A 21,449-nucleotide genomic window follows, 5' to 3' on the forward strand; every position below is an offset into this window, starting at 1 on the left:
AATTTATTTTTGATGGTTCAGATTCTATAAACGCGATGAGCATATAATAGATTTGATTTATTTCTCGAGAGAAATTGTTGATTCTTAATTAGATATATATATGTAAAATTCATTATTCATATGCTTTAATTACAAAATATCTAGCACTGGTGTAAATTAAACCACGAAACTCACAATGTGTAATTTGTTTGCAGATAACTCTAACTCGGGTCCAAAAAATTTTTAAAAAAAAGATTTAATTTTACAGAAGCAATCCGATCCATCTATAGCCTCACAAGTTGATGATAAGTATTATAATTTCTTGAGTGTGGTAACTAATAATAAAGGATTACCTAATAGGTTATATTCATTTAACAGATGTTTTTGTACTTGTGCATGCATGGTACGGTACTTTGCATGTATTTCAGAAAGAAGACGTCATTAGTATTCGAAGCATCTTTTATATAATGCCTCGAACCCTGAATTTAGATGCGTGATCACCAATCACACTCTTATGTTCATATATAATGCTTTGAAAAAACGATAAACATAAATCTAAAAGGAAAATTATATTAAGTACACACAAAATAGAGGGCTTGTTTATTGTTCCGATGGAAAGAACAACCTATGATTAGTTTTTTGAGAAATTTTTCAAATGAACATTTCAACGAATCTTTCAATTTCTTATGTTCAACTCTATGTATTTCTCTATTCATGGAGCACAGGAATGACTATAACAGAGTTTCTGTTATTCGTACTAAGAACTATTCTAAGAATGTAAAAACAAGAACAAGAAACATCTTAAATTTTTTTTTTTGTTTTTTAAAACAACTAATTAAAACTAAATTACCAAACAAGTTTTTTAGTTTTCTAAAATAAAAAATTGTTTTCAAAACAAAAAACTGAAGGCTATACATTTATAGTAGATTTTCTGTAATCTATACAAACCCAATTGTTTCATTGAACACGCCATAAATTTTCTGCACCAAGCCAGGTCCTTCACCTTGGGTCACTAAGAAAAATGGAAAGAACATTACTACCAGGATATGAAAACACACAAGGTGCATGATTTGAAGAAGACGACCATGCTTATAAAAGCCTCAAATCATTCGGAACCAAAGACCCAATAATCAACCAGCTAAAGCTTGTATAAACATTAATCGACATGGAAGAAGTAGTCACCAAGGTTGTCATTGTAGGTGCTGGGCCTTCTGGTCTTGCAACCTCAGCTTGTCTAAAACAGCATTCGATTCCTCATATAATCCTTGAGAAAGATGATTGTAATGTTTCTCTTTGGAGAAAACATACTTACGATCGAGTCAAGCTTCACTTGGCCAAAGAATTCTGTTCTTTACCCTTAATGCCTCACTCGCCTTCCAGCCCAACATTTCTGACCAAAACTGAATTCCTTAACTACATCGACAACTATGTCAGTCATTTCAACATAAATCCTCGTTACAATCGAATGGTTGATTTCGCTGCGTTCGATGAAGTTAAGAAGATGTGGAGGATTGAAACGACGAATAATACTAAAGAAGCTGGAGGGTGTCGTGAAGCTTACGTGGCCAAGTACGTGGTGGTGGCGACCGGTGAGAATAGTGAAGGGTATATTCCTGAGCTGAGTGGATTGGACAGCTTCGAAGGTGAGATAGTTCACTCGAAGAATTACAAGAATGGTTCAAAGTATAAGGGAAAAGAGGTTCTAGTTGTTGGCTGTGGAAATTCTGGGATGGAGATTGCTTATGATCTTAATGACTTTAAAGCTCGAACTTCCATTGTTATCAGAAACCCTGTGAGTTTCCTTAACTTCCATTGTTATCATATTTCAAATGTTATATGTGTGTGTGTAAATATATATATACACACACGATTGATGATTTGTTTGTATATATAGGTGCATGTGGTTACAAAAGAAATGGTGCATCAAGGCATGTCGATGCTGAAATATTTGCCAATTCAAAAGGTGGACGCTTTTACAACGTTTCTTGCAAACTTTGAGTATGGTGATCTCTCCACTTATGGTATTCATCGACCAGACCAAGGACCGTTCTTCCTTAAAAAAACCACTGGCAGGTCTCCTGTCATTGACATTGGTACCGTTCAAAAGATCATTGACGGAGAAATTAAGGTTTTGTATCGTCATTATTACATTCAAAACTTCTTCTTTATCTGATCTCTCTCCGTATATGTGCAATCCGGTTAATATAAAATACCAGTATTTAAATGCTTTCTCATGTATATGTATGCGTGCTGTGCAGGTCATTTCTTCCGGAATAAAGAGAATTGAGAAGAAGAAGGTGATATTTGAGAACAATATGGAGAAAGATTTTGATGTGATCGTGTTCGCCACTGGGTTTAAAAGCGTAGCTAATAATTGGCTCAAGGTAGTAATTCAGCTCCTTTTTAATGGAAGTTCATATGTAAGTAACGATTAAATATTTGAATTTTCTTACAAGGAGAGGTTTTGATTGATGTAGGACTATAAGTATGTTTTGAACGAGAAAGGGATGCCAAAGAACGAAGCTCCGGTCATTGGAAAGGAGAGAAGGGGATATACTGTGCAGGACTTTCAAGGAACGGTCTTTTTGGAGTTTCCATGGACGCAGAGGCTATTGCAGATGACATCAATCTCACTCTCAAATTGGCGGCTTAGGCTTTTCGAAACCTCTCTCTTTTTTTCTTGTCATTTTTTTCTTTCTTTTTTTTCTTCTAATTATCGGATTAATATTTCAACTGTTGAGATTTAAATCTTTTTAAAATTATTATTAAATATTAAATATAAAAACAAATAAATTATAAATTATAAACTCTATTAAACTTTAATTCTAATGATTTTCAAATTCATTAAATATTTTTAAAATTTTCTTATAAATAGTTTATAAAAATTAAAATCTCAACTGTCGAAATATGGTAATCCAATAATTAAAAAAAAAAAAAAGAGGGAAGAAGATAGAAAGGAAAGAGAAGAGGTTTTGAACCAATACTATAATTCATGAGATTACCTATATATTTGGGAAATTTGAGGATTTTGTTTGTTTTGCTGGGGGAGTTTGGGGTTTTCATGAGAATTTTAATTCTCATAGATACTCTCATTTACCAACGCCAATACTTCTTTTTATAATAAATATGGCTAGCTCCATTATATGGCAGAGATTATACAACAATAACAAAATATAAGAGTACTGATCTCTTTTCATTACCTAAAGGGAAAATTGATTTAGAAAAAAAAATTGGTTATCTTCATGCTTTGAAACTTGTAAAAACCTGCAATTTATTATAGAGAAGGACTTCAACAAAATAGATAATTAAAATAATGGTGTAAATTGAGTAAAAAGAGAGAAAGTATATTGAGAGAGAATTATGATAGTTACTCTTGATCCTAGATATAAGATTCATTTGATAATTTTTGTATAAAACTAAATATAATAATTAAGCTTGATTAGGGATTTTTTTACATATAAATATTAAATTTTAATCGTTAAATAGTATCTTATTGAAAGCAATGAAATAGAATTTGAGAACTCGGGTTATTGTTTCGTATTGAAATTTGAAAAAGACATGCCTGGAGAATCTCTGTAATATCTTGTCAACTGAAAATTCAAATAACTATATGGGAGCTTATTATGCTGTATAGAGTTTAAGAAGTTTGAAGAGCAATGATTCTCATTAATACCGTATGGCATAAAAAATCATTTTATTTTTATATAATTATTTTTGTAGCGATATACCGTCAGTAGTACCCCATTCCCTAACTAGAAAATACCGAAATAACCACAGGCAAAAGAAATTCATTTTTATATAATTATTTGATATTTAGTACTTTTGAGTTTTGAGTCATATTTAAAACTTGTTATTTTTACAATTATAGTGTTTCACTTTATAATTGAATTTCTTTTACTCCACCGTGCCAAAATAAAACATTTGTTTATTTGGACAATGAACACAGTTTTTGTTATTTGTGATGCATATATTGATATATTGATTTTTGTGATGCATATATTGATATATTGATTTAGTTTTGAATTAATAATTAATCAATAATTGGTATGGAGCTAGGAATTGGAATATTTTTTCGGCCGAGAGAAATTAAGTTTTTTTTTTTTTTTTGACCTGAAGGAGAAATTAAGTTATTAACGGGGAAGCGGACATAAACCCACCACAAATCCAGAATGCAAAACCCAGATGAAGTCACTTGAATTCACTCGGAGTTTCCCGGCGATTGGTGGGATAAAGGGTAAAAGCAAGTAATGAGAGGTAGAGACGCAGAATTCTTTTGCGGCCAAACATGAATTCCCCATTCCCCAACACTGTTGATATTCTTCACTCTTCAAAGCTCGTATCTAGCTCTAAAGCCCTCTTCGGCTATTTCCCGCCATTTTTCTCTCGATTTTCTTATCGTAAACGCGTTCCGAGGACCAGATTACGGTATAACAAGCCTTGCACTAGTCACAGGACGATTAGAATAACTGCTTACAAAGCTTCGGATTCAACTTCCAGTCTTACTGTAACCCAGAATGAGGAAGAAGAAGATGCTGAGTCCGTTAAGCTATTCGAGGTTGATTTTTTCACTCCCTTTACCACTTTCTCTGTTCTGTCGTATTGAATGGAAACAATGGAAAAAAAGTGAAGAGCGTAACATAGTTCTGAAAATGGCAACTTCGTTGCCTGTATGCTATCCTTTGTTCTGTTATTTTGTAAATAACTAAATTGGAGTGGGACGGTAAGCCACATTGAGAAAGTTTCGCTGATGAATTTGACATTCGGAAGAAAATAGAGTTTCTTGTAGTTGATACATGGGCAATTTAAAGTAATGAACCTCTTCGAATTTTCGATAGGAATGCATCAGAAATGGGGTATCTGTAAAACAGAAGGGAGTTGGAGTTCTGCCTGAATCTGACTCCACCTCTGGCATTAGAATGTTGCTTCTTCTTTGTCTTCTTCTTTTTCCCTAGGCCTTTCACTGATCCTTGAAAACTTGGGCTTCTTTCCTTTTTCCGTTCTTGAGTGTTTTTGGGCGGGGGACGTGGGGGTTCTTGGTTTGGACTTTTCTGATCAGTAGAGTGCGACGGGACCGAGCGGGAGAAGTTTCGACTCCCGTATGTAATATGGTCTTGTTATGGAGCAAGTGATTGTGGATCATTCCTTTTTGGTGGAATACTTGGAGTTCTCCTTCATGTGAGAAGTAGTGTTGGTTAGAAAAAAATTGAAGTATAGGCTTTGTCACTTAGAGTGTTTGGTACCAAGGGTTGGCCACATCTGGTATGCCTTTGAGAAGCGAATTACATTTGAGACAGATATTTATACGAAACTTTTTGGTTTTCAGTTTCTCATTTTTGCCGTTGCGTCTTAGAGGTACAACTTTCTCTTATTTGGCGTAATTTGTTGGAAGCTGTTACATGTTCATGTGATGACAAGGATATCACATTTTGAACTTTCAAAATATTGAGAATAATATAAATATGATATCTTTCAGAAACTGAAGGAGGCTGAAAGGAAAAGAATAAATGACTTGGAAGAATTTGAGAACAAGGCTAATGTGCAGTTAGAGAGGCAGCTTGTTATGGCTTCATCTTGGAGCAGAGCTTTATTGACTATGCGTGGCAAACTAAAGGGTACTGAGTGGGACCCAGAGACCTCACACAGGATAGACTTCAGTGATTTTCTGAGACTACTTGATTCAAATAATGTCCAGTTTATAGAGTACTCAAATTATGGGCAAAACTTATCAGGTAGATTATTTATTTTTTCAGATTACTTTACTGAACACTGATTTCTGACGAGTTTTGATTGGCAATTACATATCAGGTGGTCACTGACTTTAAATGCTAGCAAGAAAATATATTAGAACAAACTATAGTTCGTGCTACTTTTGTTTTCACTTTTCAGTCCATAGGATGGTTTACCGACATAACATAGCTCAGTGTGAATATCATGTTATGATATTTCATGCTAAATATTGAATGTTTGATTCAGTACATTACATGGTTGATCCATCCAGTTCCATATTCTGCACTATTTTTTTATAGTGCATTAATCATATCTAAGTAAAGGAAAAATCCTTAGCCTTGTATACTTAAGTGCTTGTTTCCAATCAAATATATGGAATTTTTTTATATATTATTTATTCTATAACAAAATATTGTTATTATATTATTAACACTTTAAAATCTACTTGTTCTGATTTGATTGGTAAGTATATAAGGTTAAGTGCTAAGTCTTCTCCTTATGTTAATAATCTAAATATATTGGTAAACGAAGGCTTTGTTTGGAACTTTTGGAGAGGAGGGAATGGAATGGTAAGGGAAGGGATGGAATGAGAAAAGATGAATACATTGTAAGTGATAAAGACGAACTCTCCACTCCTGACCTAGTTTCATTATAAAAAAATGGACAACAGTGGCTCTATAACAAATGAACTTCAGAATTGGCACTACTCATCAAGTCTATCACAATGTGCAATTTTCTCTTGGTGTTTATAGTGGCAAGGAAAAGGCTAAAGAAGGATATAAAATGATCAAGTGTGAATCTCTTTGTCAGAGATTGCTTGTAATTGTGAGTGGATGCGTGTAGATTTTGCCTTTTTGTATTTTTATTTTTTGTTTTTCAATAACCAGGGGAAAAAATCACTAATGCTGTGACGCACTGAGTTCTATAATCATACAAAAATTGTTAGTAGAATGCTTAAACTGTCCTTCCATATTTGCTGCTCCATACAATCTTGTTTTGAAAAACAAGTTTTCTTTTTGGTGAAAGCCTCATGTCGAATATTTATTGACTCAATTATGCAGTGATTCTACCGTATTATAAGAATGGCAATTCATCAGGAACTGAAGCGGATCCTAAGGATATTGTGTTTCGGCGTCATGTAGTTGACCGAATGCCAATAGATTGCTGGAATGATGTTTGGAGAAAGCTGCATCAACAAGTTGTTAATGTTGATGTTATTAATGTGGATGCTGTACCTGCAGAAATATACTCAACCATTGCAACCGCAGTCATATGGTCTATGCGGCTTGCTCTAGCTGTTGGTTTTTATGTATGGATTGATAATTTGATGAGACCAATATATGCAAAGTTGATACCTTGTGATTTGGGAAATCCTAGTCCACAAGCTAGGCAGCCACTTGAGCTACGTACACTAGGATCACTAGGCAAGAGCCGGTAGGTGGAGAACTTTTCTTTTTTCCTTTTACCTGTTCCACTTTTTAGCTGGAGCTTGACTTTTGTTGCATACGTCAAGGTTTTAGGTCTTTAATGTGTCCATTGTTCTACTTATAGTTATGAGAAGTAAAGGATGTGCCCTATTATATGATCTTTATTGAATGCTTTATGCTTTTTTCTTAGGTAGTTCTTTAATATTATCAATTCATGATTTTGGAAAAAATATTTGTCAACATTTTTGGAGGTAATAGGACCATTTATGGGATGCTGTTCATTTTCTTTTGGTTAACACTAGGTGAAGAGGGGTGGCTATTTGGACAGCTGCTTATTATTTAATTTGGAAACTTATTCGGAACTTCATATGCTTTATTCTTAAACCATGCTCAAAAGTCAGATCAGTCTGCAGAGCACTGCTGTATGCTATTGACATCCTAAAAGCTAAGCAACTTAAGGCACTGTTATGAACTTAACCTGCGGGCTTGCTTTAGCTTCACCATAGAGTCAAAAATCATCTGGAATAATAGCCACTTTCAGCTATGCCTTTAAAGGGTTTCAATTGTGCTGCTTATAATTATTTTGATATTCGCTTGGTTGCAGAATCACAGTGGGCAGGACACTGTGTCTCCCTATCTTGGGCTTGCCTAAACATTTGTTATTTATTATATTTCTTTTTCTTCATTATATTCAAGAGAATTGAAAAGAAAAGACATATCTGTAGGTTTTTTTCACTCTCTAGAATTTTGTTGATGCTTCTTTGATTAGAAAGTTCAACATTTTTGCAAGATTTTAAGTAATATGAATTCTGGTTTTCAAGTGACAGGTTCATGATAACTGATTATGTCTTGAAATTAGTTGGAAAGTCAAAGTGCAGAGTGCAGCTATTTTCAATGCTGAAAGAAAAAAGAATTTCATGACAATGCCTGCTATTAAGATCTAATTTTTCTGGTTTCCCTCAGGGCTAAATTTATATCTGCAGAAGAAAGAACTGGTGTTACATTTGAAGATTTTGCTGGCCAGGAATATATAAAAAGGGAACTACAAGAGATTGTCCGAATTTTAAAGAATGAAGAGGAGTTTCAAGACAAAGGAATTTATTGTCCAAAAGGTGTGCTTCTCCACGGGCCTCCTGGAACTGGCAAAACATTGCTGGCTAAGGCTATTGCCGGTGAAGCAGGGCTGCCTTTTTTTGCAGCAAATGGCACTGATTTTGTAGAGGTGTTGCCTATTCTCTAATGTTATTCATTAAATTGAAGAAAGTTACAAGAAAGAGCATTTGAATTTTATCACAGAAAATAATGTAGTTGGGAACTGAAGTTACTGGTTACTGTTGAAAGTTCAACTCCAAAATCATGAAATCTTCTAAAGGACAGGGATGGAGATTCTGTATAAGCTGGGCAACAAAGTCAAATGACTAGATGTGGGGCCATGTACTGCATGGAGTCTAAGAAATAAGTTCCACTATTTATGGCTTAAACTCCCATAAAATTTAGTATATACTCCCTTCGTTCCCTTTTACAAGCTCTTGTTAACTACTTTACGTAAGTTAAGAATGTTAGTTGAAATTAGTTTTTTTTTTTGGGGGGTTAAAATTTCAAAATTACCGTCAACAAAAGTCATTAGTTATAGGAGTTTTGTTGGTTAATTAGGAAGTTTTATTGTTAGTTAGGATATTAGGTTGAAAAAAACCATACTTTGGGGAAAAGATGTTATATTATAAAGAAGTACTTATAAGGACTAGAGGGAGTATATTGATAATTGATATTGATGATTAGTAATTAGTTGATGTTTCACTGCCTAATAGCTAGCCCTTCTCATAAAACACAGACAAGTTTGGCGCAGAAAAAAGTACGATAACTTGTTTCATCTGTTTTTTATCCTCACGTTGTTCTTTGATAATGCAGATATGCTTTGCTGTATCTGTTTTTTTCATCTTAGTAATTCAAGTTAGAAAGCAATTGGTTGGTTTAACTTCTCTGCTCAGATGTTTGTAGGGGTTGCTGCATCACGTGTTAAAGACCTTTTTAACAATGCCAGATCATTTGCACCTTCGATCATTTTTATTGATGAGATAGATGCTATTGGGAGCAAGCGGGGAGGACCAGATATTGGCGGAGTAAGATGATAAACAATCTTTTCACTCCTGCGGCTATGGATGTATAGAATGTCAAAGAAAATTATTTATTTATGTTCTAGAGCATTTTTAGGATTTATTTCATGACATTACTCTTCATATATTACAAAATTTTCCTGAGACTCAAATCATTCTACTGAGCTAGTTTGGTTCTGAAATTTTTATGTATCTTCCAGTTAAATGCAATTGCACACGGATATAAAATTTAGTGGTCTTCAGTAATATTGATAAGTTGATACTCAGCTTGAAGTAATTATATTTTCATCCAACAATTTTGGATGAGTACTGAATTTGGTGAATGTGTGCACAAGATGTGATAAAGTTTATGGTGGCATAAATCTGCTGCTATCAATCTTCATCACTATAGTGTCAGCCATGTATTTAGGCAGGGTATTGGGTAATTTTCTGGTGGAGCCAGACATATCAAGCTTCTGAACACAGGATACAAGTGCTTTATATACTCTCGTCAATCCTCAACAGTTACAAGAAGCCATGCTCTCAAATATTTCTGGTCAGTGTGTGAAATAAAAAATGGCAACTTCTTTGGATGATTGAGAGAGAGGGAACAAGAAAATTACATTTATTTATACTTTCAGGCTTACAGTGCTATGCGTTTTAAAGATAGAGGTGTTAATAAAGGTATCAATGGTGGTGAATACATCATATTTTATGGGGCACTGATTCCTTACTTCCATTCCATGCCAGCCATTTATGTGTTTTGGTTCTTCTTGGGCTATATTGATGACAGAAAAGCATTTCATTTATTCACTGCGAAACCTGATTTTTGTTTTGCCTAAGTCATACTTTCCTTTCTTCACTCACTTCACCATGCTCCCTTGTTTCCACCAATAAACCTCTGTTTGCAATTGCGCTATATAGGGTGGGGCGGAAAGAGAACAAGGCTTACTTCAAATTCTGACTGAGATGGATGGATTTAAAGTTTCTACGGAACAGGTATGCTTCTAAATAGTTTTCAATATCATAAGAAGCTTATTCTTTTCTAATGTGCTAAGCTTGAAACTTGAGTTTTAGGTGCTTGTAATTGGTGCAACAAATAGATTGGATATTCTTGATCCTGCTCTCCTGAGGAAGGGTCGTTTTGATAAGATTATCAGAGTTGGCTTACCATCTAAAGATGGAAGATTGGCCATTTTAAAGGTTTTTTATTTTTTTTTTCTGGTTTGGGGAGGGCATGATCTTTACATGCATTTTGGGATACTTGCTTTCTTTAAGTTTTTTTCTCATTGATTCTTCTTTTATGCGTTCTAGGTGCATGCCAGAAATAAATTTTTCCGTTCAGAAGAGGAAAAGGAGATACTACTAAACGAAGTTGCTGAGCTCAGTGAAGATTTTACTGGGGCAGAGCTACAAAATATATTGTAACTAATTTTTAATTGAGCCCATGGTAATCCTCTGTCCATCTGACATGCATATTGATTCATCATGAGTTATATCGCAGGAATGAAGCTGGAATTTTGACAGCCAGGAAGGATTTGGATTACATTGGACGGGAAGAGCTACTTGAGGCTTTAAAGAGGGTTGGTGTTTTACCCCACCTTTTTTTGGATCTAAATGGCAATAATTTTTCCTATTATGTGCTTGATGCATTCCTTTTTATTTGTCGTAAAATTCATGTCCCCTAAATTATCTTATGGATTTACAGCAAAAAGGAACATTTGAAACTGGGCAAGAGGATAGTGCTGAAGTTCCTGAAGAATTGAGACTGAGATTGGCTTACAGGGAAGCAGCTGTTGCTGTTCTTGCATGTTACTTTCCTGAACCCCATCGTCCTTTCGTTGAGGTTGGGGCTGAGATATTTCTATGTTTTGTTTTGCAAGTTCATTGTATTGGAGAAATGATGATTCACTGCTGTGTTTATGGTGTTGCAGACCAACATAAATTCCATCAGCAGCCAACCAAATATGCAGTATGTGGAAGCTCCTGGAAAGGTTTTTGCAAGGAAATCAGATTACATAAATTCTATAGTGCGTGCTTGTGCCCGTAAGTTGTTATGAGTTTCTGATTTATTGTCTTGTAGATGTTTCTTAAACAGTTCAAGCTTCTTTTCACTGGATAGTCATTTATCTCAGTACTATTGACAGAACCAGTTGTCTAGGTTTGAGTTTGAGATAGTGATGAAGACTAAGGTAATATGAAATGCCTAAGACTCACATTGAGTAGTATGAGATGCTCTATATGGTACTCCCTCTGTTTCAATCTATAAGACGTGTTAGGAACAAATTGTGAAGACCAATAAACCTCATTAAATACAGTTTGAAACCTTTTTTTTTTTTTGGGAAAAAAGTAGAAACTTCCAAAACTGCCCTTCATTGGAAACTAACCTCTAATTAACTCACGCTAAATTAATGAAGGATAGTTTTGGAACAAGGTCATTAATGAATCACGGTTTCGCCAAAACATCTTATGTCATGAAACATTAAACTACTCTGAAAATGTCTTCTAGATGTCTAGTTATTGGGGGAGCTTCTCCTTCCCACCACGCTATTGATCAATTGGTATTAGAAACAGTGTTTAGTGTCTCTCAAAAGGGCTACATGCATAGGGTTCTAACTCGTGAAGGGTTCTGATCAATGAGAATGTTGAGTGAAGTGTTATTAATTGAAGAGTTTAGAGTGTAGCCAGTGTATGTTGACTCTCAGTGGGGCCAATTGATTGAGACTAAGGTAGTATGAGATGTCTAAGTTCTACATTGAGTAGTATGGGATAATCTGGGTTATTTTAATGAATTGGTTCTCCTAGCATTAGGTAAAGTCTTTTGCTTAATGTGAGAGTCATTGAAGTTGTCATCTACCACACTATGATTCACAAAAATCACCTTATGAAAGTTAGTTCCATGTAGGTTTCTTAAGAAGTTGAACATTTAGAGAACTGATCTATTTTATTGTGTTGAGTTCTATAGTTGGGAAGTCTTTTAAAACCAGAAGATATTTATAGATTTGAGAAAGAATTACTTGGACGATATGGAACATGAAATTATATGGGAGAATGGTGGTCTTGAAAGCTTTTGAGTGAAATTAGGAACTAAATCTGTTCTGCAGTTTAATTGTTGGTTCATCATCTCTGATCTTTTACGTGCACGTCCCTGCCCCTTTTTATGATTTGTAGCAAGAGTAATTGAGGAGGAGATGTTTGGGATTGACAACTTGTGCTGGATCTCTACAAATGCAACGCTGAAAGCTTCAAGGCTTGCTGAGTTTTTAATTCTGCAGACGGGAATGACTGCATTTGGGAAAGCATTCTACAGAAATGAACGTGATCTTGTGCCTAATGTATGTGGAGAGTCCGACTGTAACAGCTACTTTTACAACATGTTTTCTGGGACTTTACAGAAGTGTTTATATTACAATTATAGCAAGACTAAAGGTAAATTGTTTACAACAGTTAACAATGAAGCTTGAAGCACTCCGAGATGAGTATATGCGTTATGCTATGGAGAAATGTTCATCAGTGCTACGAGAGCACCATTCAGCTGTTGAGACAATCACAGGTCTCATTCTGTGCTTATTTGCTCATTAACAAGATGGGCTTTGTCTTTCAGTAGCTTCATTTAATTCACATTGTAGTAGTTAAGATCTGAGCTGTGACAAGCTCACCATTGTGCAGATATTTTGCTTGAAAAGGGACAAATTAATGCTGAGGAAATCTGGGAAATTTATAGGAGAGCTCCTCGTGTAGCTCAGGTACAGTCCTAACTTTGGCAGCAAATGATTGTCCTGTTCTTTAATTGCTCACTATCTTCAATATTTTTTTGTGTGATGTCAATCTTATTTTTCCCCCCCTTCATTTCTTGCTTAGCCTAATGTAAGTCCAGTCGATGAATATGGAGCACTTATTTATGCTGGACGATGGGGAATCCATGGTATCTCTCGTCCAGGGAGGGTTACATTTGCACCAGGCAACGTTGGGTTTTCAACTTTTGGGGCACCCCGGCCGACAGAGGTGCATGCAAAAGCATGTTCTCTTAGTTCTATAAGCTGCCTTATCCTTCTCATTTAGTTGACAAACGATTTTCTCTATTTCTTGTTCCCCATTTTACTGCAGACCCAAATTGTCAGTGATGAAACTTGGAAACTGGTAGATGATATCTGGGATAAGAGGGTACAGGAAATTAAAGATGAAGCTTCAAAGGAGGTTCAAGAAGACGAAGAAAAACCACAACTTTTGATGGCAAGCCATTTCCTTTGAGAGAATTTGTTTCCCGCGGCTTCAGGTTCATGGGCATCTATCTTATCACATTTTGGTAATCTTTTATTGTCTGTTCCGTTTTCTTCTTGCGGGAGTATCAGAATAAGGTGACAGCTAATGGCCAAAAGGCAGGAAAAAAAAAAAAAAAGTAAAAACACCCATTGGAAATAGATTGAGTTGACAATTATAAACACTTTATTGTAACTTCAGTCGCTGTTGCCATCTGCCATCAAATGGGGAAAAGAATCTCTGATCACCATTGAACTCGTCAGAGAAGTAGCAGTGATTCACCTCCACCCCTCCCCCCTTTTTTCAGGCGTAATTTTCCTTGACCTTTTGTAAAGAAAATTCCACCCAGGGACCCAGATGAAGTGATAATTACTTGAAAGGATTTTGGAGTTCATAACTGCTCTAAAATATCAAATTTATCCTCGGTACTTACCAAACTGCTCTGAAATATCAAATTTATCCTCGGTACTTACCAAATTCCTAGGTTTTCTATGGTTCTTCAAACCTAGAGAGTATGGGTAGTAATTTTGACAGGCAATGATGATACGTGATAATTATGATCATTTAAGGTAATTTTGAATCTTGGAGAGTATTTATCATTCTCTACTGGTCCATGATTGAAAATTTCCTTTTTATTAAAATAAAAACTGCTTAGAGGAACCTATGATGATATAAGGAAGTTTTCCTTCCTTATTATTAAGTTGGAAAAACGTAAACATCTCAACTTGTCATGCATATTACTTCTTCGCTATCGCATAATAATACCCATCAATCCGATTGTTTTCTGCGCAGCATTTTGAGCTCATAGGGCTTACTTCAGAGGGAACAAGGTTCATAGCGGTTGCAGAATCTCATTAAATTTTGTCGGAGGTAGTATTGACGTTTGACATTGAGCCACAAAAGAGGCACTGAGGCTTCCAGTTTGAGCCCGAGCAAATTGCAAGTCTATGGAAGAGTTGTGACTATTCAAATAGTTCTATTGGTCTTTAACTTCAGAAATCAAATTTCTCATAGGGATACGTCATTGGGTATCTCCAACAAAAGCATCAGAATAATTCTACAGGAATAATTTGTTTTTATTATAAATGTACCATGACCACATGAGTTTCTAGTGTATTCTTAGTTTCTATAGCAAAATTTTCAAGGAATCCCATTGCTGTAAATTTATTTCTGTTGTATACTCCTTGACGATGATGGCAGGGTTCTTGTATCATTTTTGGGGCGTAGGATATGCACATTATGAGTTTCTCATATAGGTAAGCTGGTGGCGTGGCATCAAAAAATGATTTTGATAAGTTTCACAGCACCAATACCTGCCCATGCACTGGTACCCTATCTCTTCATCAATTGCATTTACAGATTCACATCTAGCGGCCACCTCCTCAGATGCATAATGTCTCCAAGTTCCGAGTTCTTGCTTGAATTATTTGGAAGTGGCTTTATGTTTTCCATAAACCATTAGGCCTACAAGAAGAAAATGGGATGCTGGTAAAAAAGTAAGAAAATGAGATCTTTCATTGATCTCTGCTCAATCCATTCCCCCCTCCCAAAAAAAAAAGAAAATCGCAACCGAAGACTGTGAAATTTTAAAAACACAAATAGAGATCCGTGACAACTTTATTAAAGACCCTAAATTTTTTTTTTTTAAAAAATCCCTACTTGTGTTTTTCAAATTCTAGGATTTTTTTTTGTGATTTTTGCAAAAAAACATAAGAAAAGGGCTTCTATGTGTATATATATGTATATATGTAACTACACAATATAATTTAAGTTCAAGTTCTCTAAGCTTTTGGAGAAAAATGTGGATTTAAAAGCCTTGTATCTATATAATTACTTGGGGCCAGCAAGTGCACCAATAATTGATGGTTTCAGCAGCTCTAGACCCTGGGATGTGGCATTGTGTGAAAACAGGAACGTATGTGAAGGGAACAGACATTGGATTAAGAGTCTGAAGTGTAATTAATTGCGACCAGTGACTCTTGTTCTGTCTATTTCCTATCTGACAAACAATGCCTCATGAGTAGCTTGCTACCTTCCAACTAAGCACCTTCCACAGTCACTAAATACAACCACTAAACAACACTTCAATTCTCATTAAAATATACAGATGTAATCATTCATGTGTGTGTGTGTGATTTTTTCTTTCTGTTTTTTTTTTTCCCAATCTTAATTCAACATCTACTGAAACTACATTTATGACTATATTTCTAGAATCTAGGGGAGAAATATTTCTTTGTTTGGGCCAATGTAATTGTGATTTAATATGTTGATGAAGTTAAAAATAGTTACTTGTGTTTAATGTTTTTTTTTTTTTTACCTGAATGTGTTTAATGTTATTGGAACTTTACATGTTTACATTGTTGATAAAACTCTGTATTTTGTCGTTTCCTTTTGAATGTATTGTGAGAGTGAATCATATTCGGCTCATATTACCTTTCGAGTTAAATGGATTTTAATACGCTTGTGACAGTTGTATTCATTATTCAAGATCCCAATCCAATTAATCAACTAAAATTTTTGCTGGTAAAAAAAAAATCAACTAAAATTTTAAAGGGTCAACCTATTTAATTTTTGGCTAGTGTGTGTAGACTTGAATAATCTCCCTATGCTAACTGTTTTAATAAGTAATTTGGTTCTTAATATAAGACTTATTTTGTGGGATAAATTATATTATAAAATGGGTTTTACATTAAGAACCGGAAGAGTGTTTTTTTTAATCCTAATAACTAGATAACTAACTTGTAAATATTACAGTTAGTTAATTATTTGTTAAAAATATCTTAGTTTCCTTAAAATATACTTTTTAGTAATTTGCACTAGAACTACTTTGGATAAAAATCCTCTTAAAATTGTCACACAAAAAAATCCTATTAAAATATACAATCAATGTGGATTTATAAATTTAGATTGGAAAATGAATTGAGATTTTATATTTATAACCAAAATAAACTTCTAATTAGTTTTTATATTTCTATTAACAAGGAGATCAAATCTGTGTAAATATTTAATCACAATAGCTTTTGTTTTTGCTTTTTTTTTTAATACACAATACTTAAATTTGAGGCCTAAGGAAAACACATTGAAACACATCCAAGTACTGCTAGTAGTGCTCTACGAATGCTACAAGAAAATAAAAGGGGAATTACAACCAAATCTCACAGAAGAGAAATAGTTACCGAAAGATTCCAATAACAATATCAACAGCCTATAAAAATAAGTCTTATAGTGAAAATGACAACCTCTAAAACTTGTTTTTTAATTGTTTTTTTTATTTGGGACCTCATTATAATTCTCTGAAAAATAAAGTTTTGTCACATGCCTTCTTAATCCCTCTAAAAAAAATCCCATGACAATCCAAAAGCAAAAGAAATGAAAAAATATTTATATGAGACACACACATCAGTCAAGACGTGAGTAGATCTAAAGGAAGAAAAAAAAGGAACCGTATAACTCTCCCTCTTGGCTTCATCATTGCCTTAAATTTTCTATACAGTAAGCACCTTCTCTTCCATCTCTTTCTTCTTCGTTGTTTCCTCAGCATCTCCTTCTCTGATAATGGCCTCCAAACTCTTTCTTCTTCTACTCTTCCTCTTCCTCTCACCCCTTCTTCAACCTCAACCATTTGTGAAAGCAGACGCCAAACTGATCCATAAAACCTGCAGAAACACAAAGTACTACAACCTCTGTTACTCTTCTTTGAAATCTGACCCTACAAGTCCCAACGCAGACCCAAAGGGTCTAGCAGTGATCATGGTTCAGATTGGAACGGCAAACGCAACAGCCACTTCCTCCTACTTGTCGTCTAAGTTGGTTGGGCCTTCAAACGACACGGTCTTGAACAAGGTCCTCAAGGAGTGCTCGGAGAAGTACGGTTATGCTGGTGAAGCTCTTCAAGCTTCTGTGCAGGATCTGGCCAATGAAGAATATGACTATGCTTATATGCGTGTCACTGCAGCTGCAGACTACCCTAATGCTTGTCACAATGCCTTTAAACGCTACCCCAGTTTGGTCTATCCTCCAGAAATCGCTCGTAGAGAAAATGGGTTGAAGCATATCTGTGATGTGGCTATGGGGATTATTGATAAGCTGGTTTGGTATTAGCTCAATCAAAAATACGCCTTCTCTCATTGTAATGCAGAAACATTATATATCTTGTGTTCATCTTTCTGAATCTTATTATCTTATGATATAAGGTGTATATTTGTGTTTTCTCTAGCTCAATCCCCATTCATGCCATTTCTTGCATTTTTTGTGATAACCATCAGTATTGTTGACTGATTTAGATCTGAGCCCATGGCATGCCAAAGGAAGATATTTCCAGAAACTCATACTTTTTTTTTTTGAGCAAAATTCCAGAAACTCATACTAAAAACTAAGACCATAGTGAAGGGTATAGAGTCTTTGTACTTAATCCAACCTTTTTTTTTTGTTGAGTACATTTGGTATTTGCGTATTGCAAAACATAAAGCTTGATCTAGTGAGAGAGATATCCCTACCGTTAGGGCCTACTTGGTTAGGTTAATCTTGATGGTGCCATGAAATGAGGATTATGCGTGTTGAAAATCTTCCACTAGTAGCAGTGTGTATGAGTTGTGCAAATTAGTTGGGAGATTGATGATGGGTCCATGGATGTTACTGGAAGTCAGGTGACCAAGTTGTTTGTGATTGGTTCCTTCTCAGCACCCTCTCTCCCCCCCCCCCCCGGGTCTTTTTTCTCCTTCAAAAAGATCTTTGAAATAATTGATCCCACCAATGACTCATCGCCTCTTTTGAATTTAATTCCTGTCATTCTCCTTCTTCAAAGCCATACATCAGATAAAGAACTAGGGCTAGGGTAGCCCACTTATATCCTTGTAAAGTTGGAGCAGGTTTGTTCATCTCTCTCTCTATCTATATATATTTATATATATAATAGTTTCATTGTCAAAGAGATAATAAAGGTAATAGTAAAATGGGGCCTGTGACATGATGATTGAGCCCTACCAACCAGACTCCAATGTGTTCTGTGTTCTTGGATTTCAAGTATTGGGAAAGATTAATCATGAACTGGCCTACATCTTATAGTAAAGAACCTCTCATCACATTGCGTCTTGGATGATGTGAGGATTAATTAGTACAGAACAACATCGAGAAGCTACGGAGGATCCTCCAGGATCATTAAAATTACTACTTCCAGTCTTAATTATAGAGCCAGTTGCTTATTTGAGGAGATTAAGAAAGTAAGTTGAGTAGTTATTTGTCCTAAATAGGTGTCTTCTTAAAATACCTTACTAATCAAGTGTATTCAACTATAATTATTAGAAGGACTATCTTAGAAAAATTGAGTAAATATAAGAGATAAAATGATTGGACTATTATATTTAGACTAAAATAAAGTCAAACAGAATCTTATATTAAGAATAACACGTAGTATTATCAGTATAGTGTCCTTCACTGCAAGTCTTGCTACTTCACAATGGGAGCTAACTGGAAAAGTAACATTATTTTCAGAGATAAACAATCTCTCTCTCTCTCTCTCTCTCTCTCTCTCTGTGTCACAAACAAAAAGAATTTAATTCGCAGATTAAAAACTGAAAGCCAACTGTAGAGTCCTTCTTTTAAGGCGTAAACTTGTGCGTAATAAGCTGAAAAGGGGCTTGCTGCTTAAAAGAACCAATACTAACATACACACATGAAATTTTTTTACTAAAAGCTGGATAAGAATAAATCTTTGGATAACTTTCTTGAAGATGGCTGACACAATAATTAAAAAATAAAAAGATTAATACCACCAAAGAGTTAACTCTATAGAAACTGACATCTGTCAGTTATATGTACAATTAATTATCAATGGTCCTACTAATTTCTCACACTACATTTAACTATCATTGATTCTTCTTCCTGCCTTTTTCACTTTCGGCAGAGCTTGTCTTCTCTTTATTTTGGACCTTCTTAAGATCCTTGGTTGGGTTATGGTTTACTGCATCAAAAACAAATTTGGGCTTTCCATTTTTAAGTTTTTGTTTTCTTCTTTATTGGGCCTATTTGAAAGGCCTCATTTTGTAGCAGGCCTGAATCTGAATTAAACATCCCAATGACAATATGATGGGCCCGTAATTACCGAAAGCCTTTTAAAAAGGGGATGTTATGTGTTAGGCAATTTTTTTAAAAAAAAAATAAATCAAGGTGATTTTCCATTGGAGAAAAAAAGGTAATTTTGAATTTTCTGTTAATGTTTTCCGGAAAAGAATGTGCAGCTGCGTATACAAGTATATATATTGAAAATTAGTACTGGGAAAACGGGCCGGCCCGTTTAAAGCCCGAATTCCAAAAATAAGTCATTTTTTCAAGCCCGGTCCGTGAGATGACGGGCTCGGGCTAGCCCGCAGGCTTTTGGTCTTTTTAATTAAAATAATTATTTTATTTTTTTGTATATTTTATCAAAATAATAAAAATGAAACAATAAAATTACTAATAAAAAGTATAAATATAAATAAAATTGAGTCACAAATATAAACATTATCATGTCTAAACATATATTACGGTATAATAAAGTCTATTGAATAAACAAACTAAATAGAGGACAGACATAAATAACTAAATAAGCATTAAGTTCAGTAGATAATTACAATGCGGATGATCTAGTTTGATTATAAATAATTAACAAAAAAGTTTAACTAACAAACATAGTACATAAAAAGAATCATTTATCATACCGACAAAAAATAAAGAGTCCATCATTCTTAGTTCTAAATTTGTTTCTACTATAAAAATGATATAGATCTTTATTTTAGTTTAAAAGATTTTTGATCAATTATATTTCAAGTATAAAAAATATGGGAGAATGATAAATAAAGACTGTAAAAATTATAGATACAGTATTTTAATAGGTTTTGACAACTTATAAATAACAATATATTTTTATGAATATACCTAGTTTAAATTTTGCAATTTTCATGTTTTTTTGGTTATTTTTCCCATAGCTATAGTGATTCTTTTTTTCTTTTTGTGAATGCTATCTATGTGAGCTGCCAAGATAAGTAAAACTAAGAGTATGATATGTTTAAAATGTTAGGGTTTTCTTTTTTAAGTTAAGAAAAAAAGATAGAAATTAAAAAATAATAATTTGGCGGGCCTAAACGGGCCGGCCCGCGGCCCTACAGGGCCGGCCCGTTTATTTTTCGGCCCTACAAGGCTGGTCCTTTTAAGCCCGACTTCCCTTTCAATGCTTCAAAATATAAGCCCGCCCTCGACTTAAACGGGCTTAAACGGGCTTGGCCCGTTTTCCCCGGCTCTATTGAAAATTGTCATATTAAGTGCATTTCCATTCGCAAAGTTATTATATTTGTTTTCCTAAAATGGTTAATGTTTTTTATTTCATAATTTAAAATATCATTGACTCAATTTCATTCGTTATAAATTTTTACGATCGTTTCTTTATCTATTCAAAATATAGGACTAATAACTTTTTGCCCATAAATGTATATTTTTAAAATCAAAATCACTATATTTTTATGGCAATTAATATGTATGAAATTCATCTTAAGCTAATAAGCTATGTTATTTTTAAATTATTCGATGGCAAAAAAAATTAATTTAAAATTATTAATCATATCACTTATATCATTAGGTTTTGGTTTAGATGCGCTTTTTTTTTTAAAAAAAAAAAGTCACATCTGTAATAGGAATAACTACTAACAAGTTAATTCTATAAGTTGTTCCAGAGAAATGAGAAATTCTATCTGATTTTGAGGTGTGAAATGAAAGCGTGATTAAAAAAAGGTAAAAGAAAGAACGTAATTTAAAAATATTGAGTAAATAAATAAAAAATGTATTTTCAATTTTTTTAAAAATACATATATCTTGTAACCAAAAAGATATACTACCTTCAGTCCTAATTATAAGACCTAGTTGACTAATTTGAGAAGATTAAGGAAATAAGTTGAGTTAGTTATTTATCCTAAATATGTGTTATCTTTCCTAA

General features: G+C 34.2%; 3 protein-coding genes across 3 annotated transcripts; all 3 read left to right on the plus strand.

Moving 5' to 3' along the window:
- The first annotated feature begins 1,144 nt into the window (after window positions 1–1,144).
- LOC114749478 (probable indole-3-pyruvate monooxygenase YUCCA10) lies at window positions 1,145–2,632 on the plus strand. Its single transcript, XM_028937972.1, is given in 5 exon segments — window positions 1,145–1,771; window positions 1,874–2,107; window positions 2,238–2,363; window positions 2,457–2,505; window positions 2,508–2,632. Coding segments are annotated over 5 exon segments (1,161 nt in total).
- Window positions 2,633–3,600: 968 nt separating this feature from the next.
- Window positions 3,601–17,731, plus strand: LOC114749480 (cell wall / vacuolar inhibitor of fructosidase 2-like). Its single transcript, XM_028937974.1, has 3 exons — window positions 3,601–3,614; window positions 7,877–7,882; window positions 16,980–17,731. Exon 3 carries the CDS (start codon window positions 17,042–17,044, stop codon window positions 17,585–17,587), a length of 546 nt encoding a protein of 181 aa, XP_028793807.1. The 5' UTR covers window positions 3,601–3,614; window positions 7,877–7,882; window positions 16,980–17,041; the 3' UTR covers window positions 17,588–17,731.
- On the plus strand, window positions 4,193–14,603 carry LOC114749479 (probable inactive ATP-dependent zinc metalloprotease FTSHI 4, chloroplastic). The gene is made up of 17 exons (XM_028937973.1): window positions 4,193–4,534; window positions 5,453–5,708; window positions 6,768–7,140; window positions 8,097–8,355; window positions 9,122–9,253; window positions 10,151–10,225; window positions 10,304–10,429; window positions 10,541–10,650; window positions 10,731–10,809; window positions 10,935–11,072; window positions 11,161–11,272; window positions 12,398–12,561; window positions 12,674–12,779; window positions 12,896–12,972; window positions 13,088–13,231; window positions 13,334–13,532; window positions 14,279–14,603. Exons 1-16 carry the CDS (start codon window positions 4,265–4,267, stop codon window positions 13,475–13,477), a joined length of 2,565 nt encoding a protein of 854 aa, XP_028793806.1. The 5' UTR covers window positions 4,193–4,264; the 3' UTR covers window positions 13,478–13,532; window positions 14,279–14,603.
- Window positions 17,732–21,449: the final 3,718 nt, after the last annotated feature.

This window comes from Neltuma alba, unplaced genomic scaffold, assembly GCF_004799145.2.
Source record: "Neltuma alba isolate B1F8T4 unplaced genomic scaffold, ASM479914v2 tig00006059_pilon, whole genome shotgun sequence".
In the NCBI taxonomy this organism is placed as follows: domain Eukaryota; kingdom Viridiplantae; phylum Streptophyta; class Magnoliopsida; order Fabales; family Fabaceae; genus Neltuma; species Neltuma alba.

Excerpts from the sequence above, each read along its gene's own strand:
- LOC114749479 (XM_028937973.1), top strand. The coding sequence starts at position 4,265 with ATGAATTCCCCATTCCCCAACACTGTTGATATTCTTCACTCTTCAAAG. Across the intron at positions 10,430-10,540 it reads GAAGATTGGCCATTTTAAAG|GTGCATGCCAGAAATAAATT; the intron begins GTTTTTTATTTT and ends TATGCGTTCTAG. Across the intron at positions 12,780-12,895 it reads AGCTGTTGAGACAATCACAG|ATATTTTGCTTGAAAAGGGA; the intron begins GTCTCATTCTGT and ends ACCATTGTGCAG.
- LOC114749480 (XM_028937974.1), top strand. The coding sequence starts at position 17,042 with ATGGCCTCCAAACTCTTTCTTCTTCTACTCTTCCTCTTCCTCTCACCC.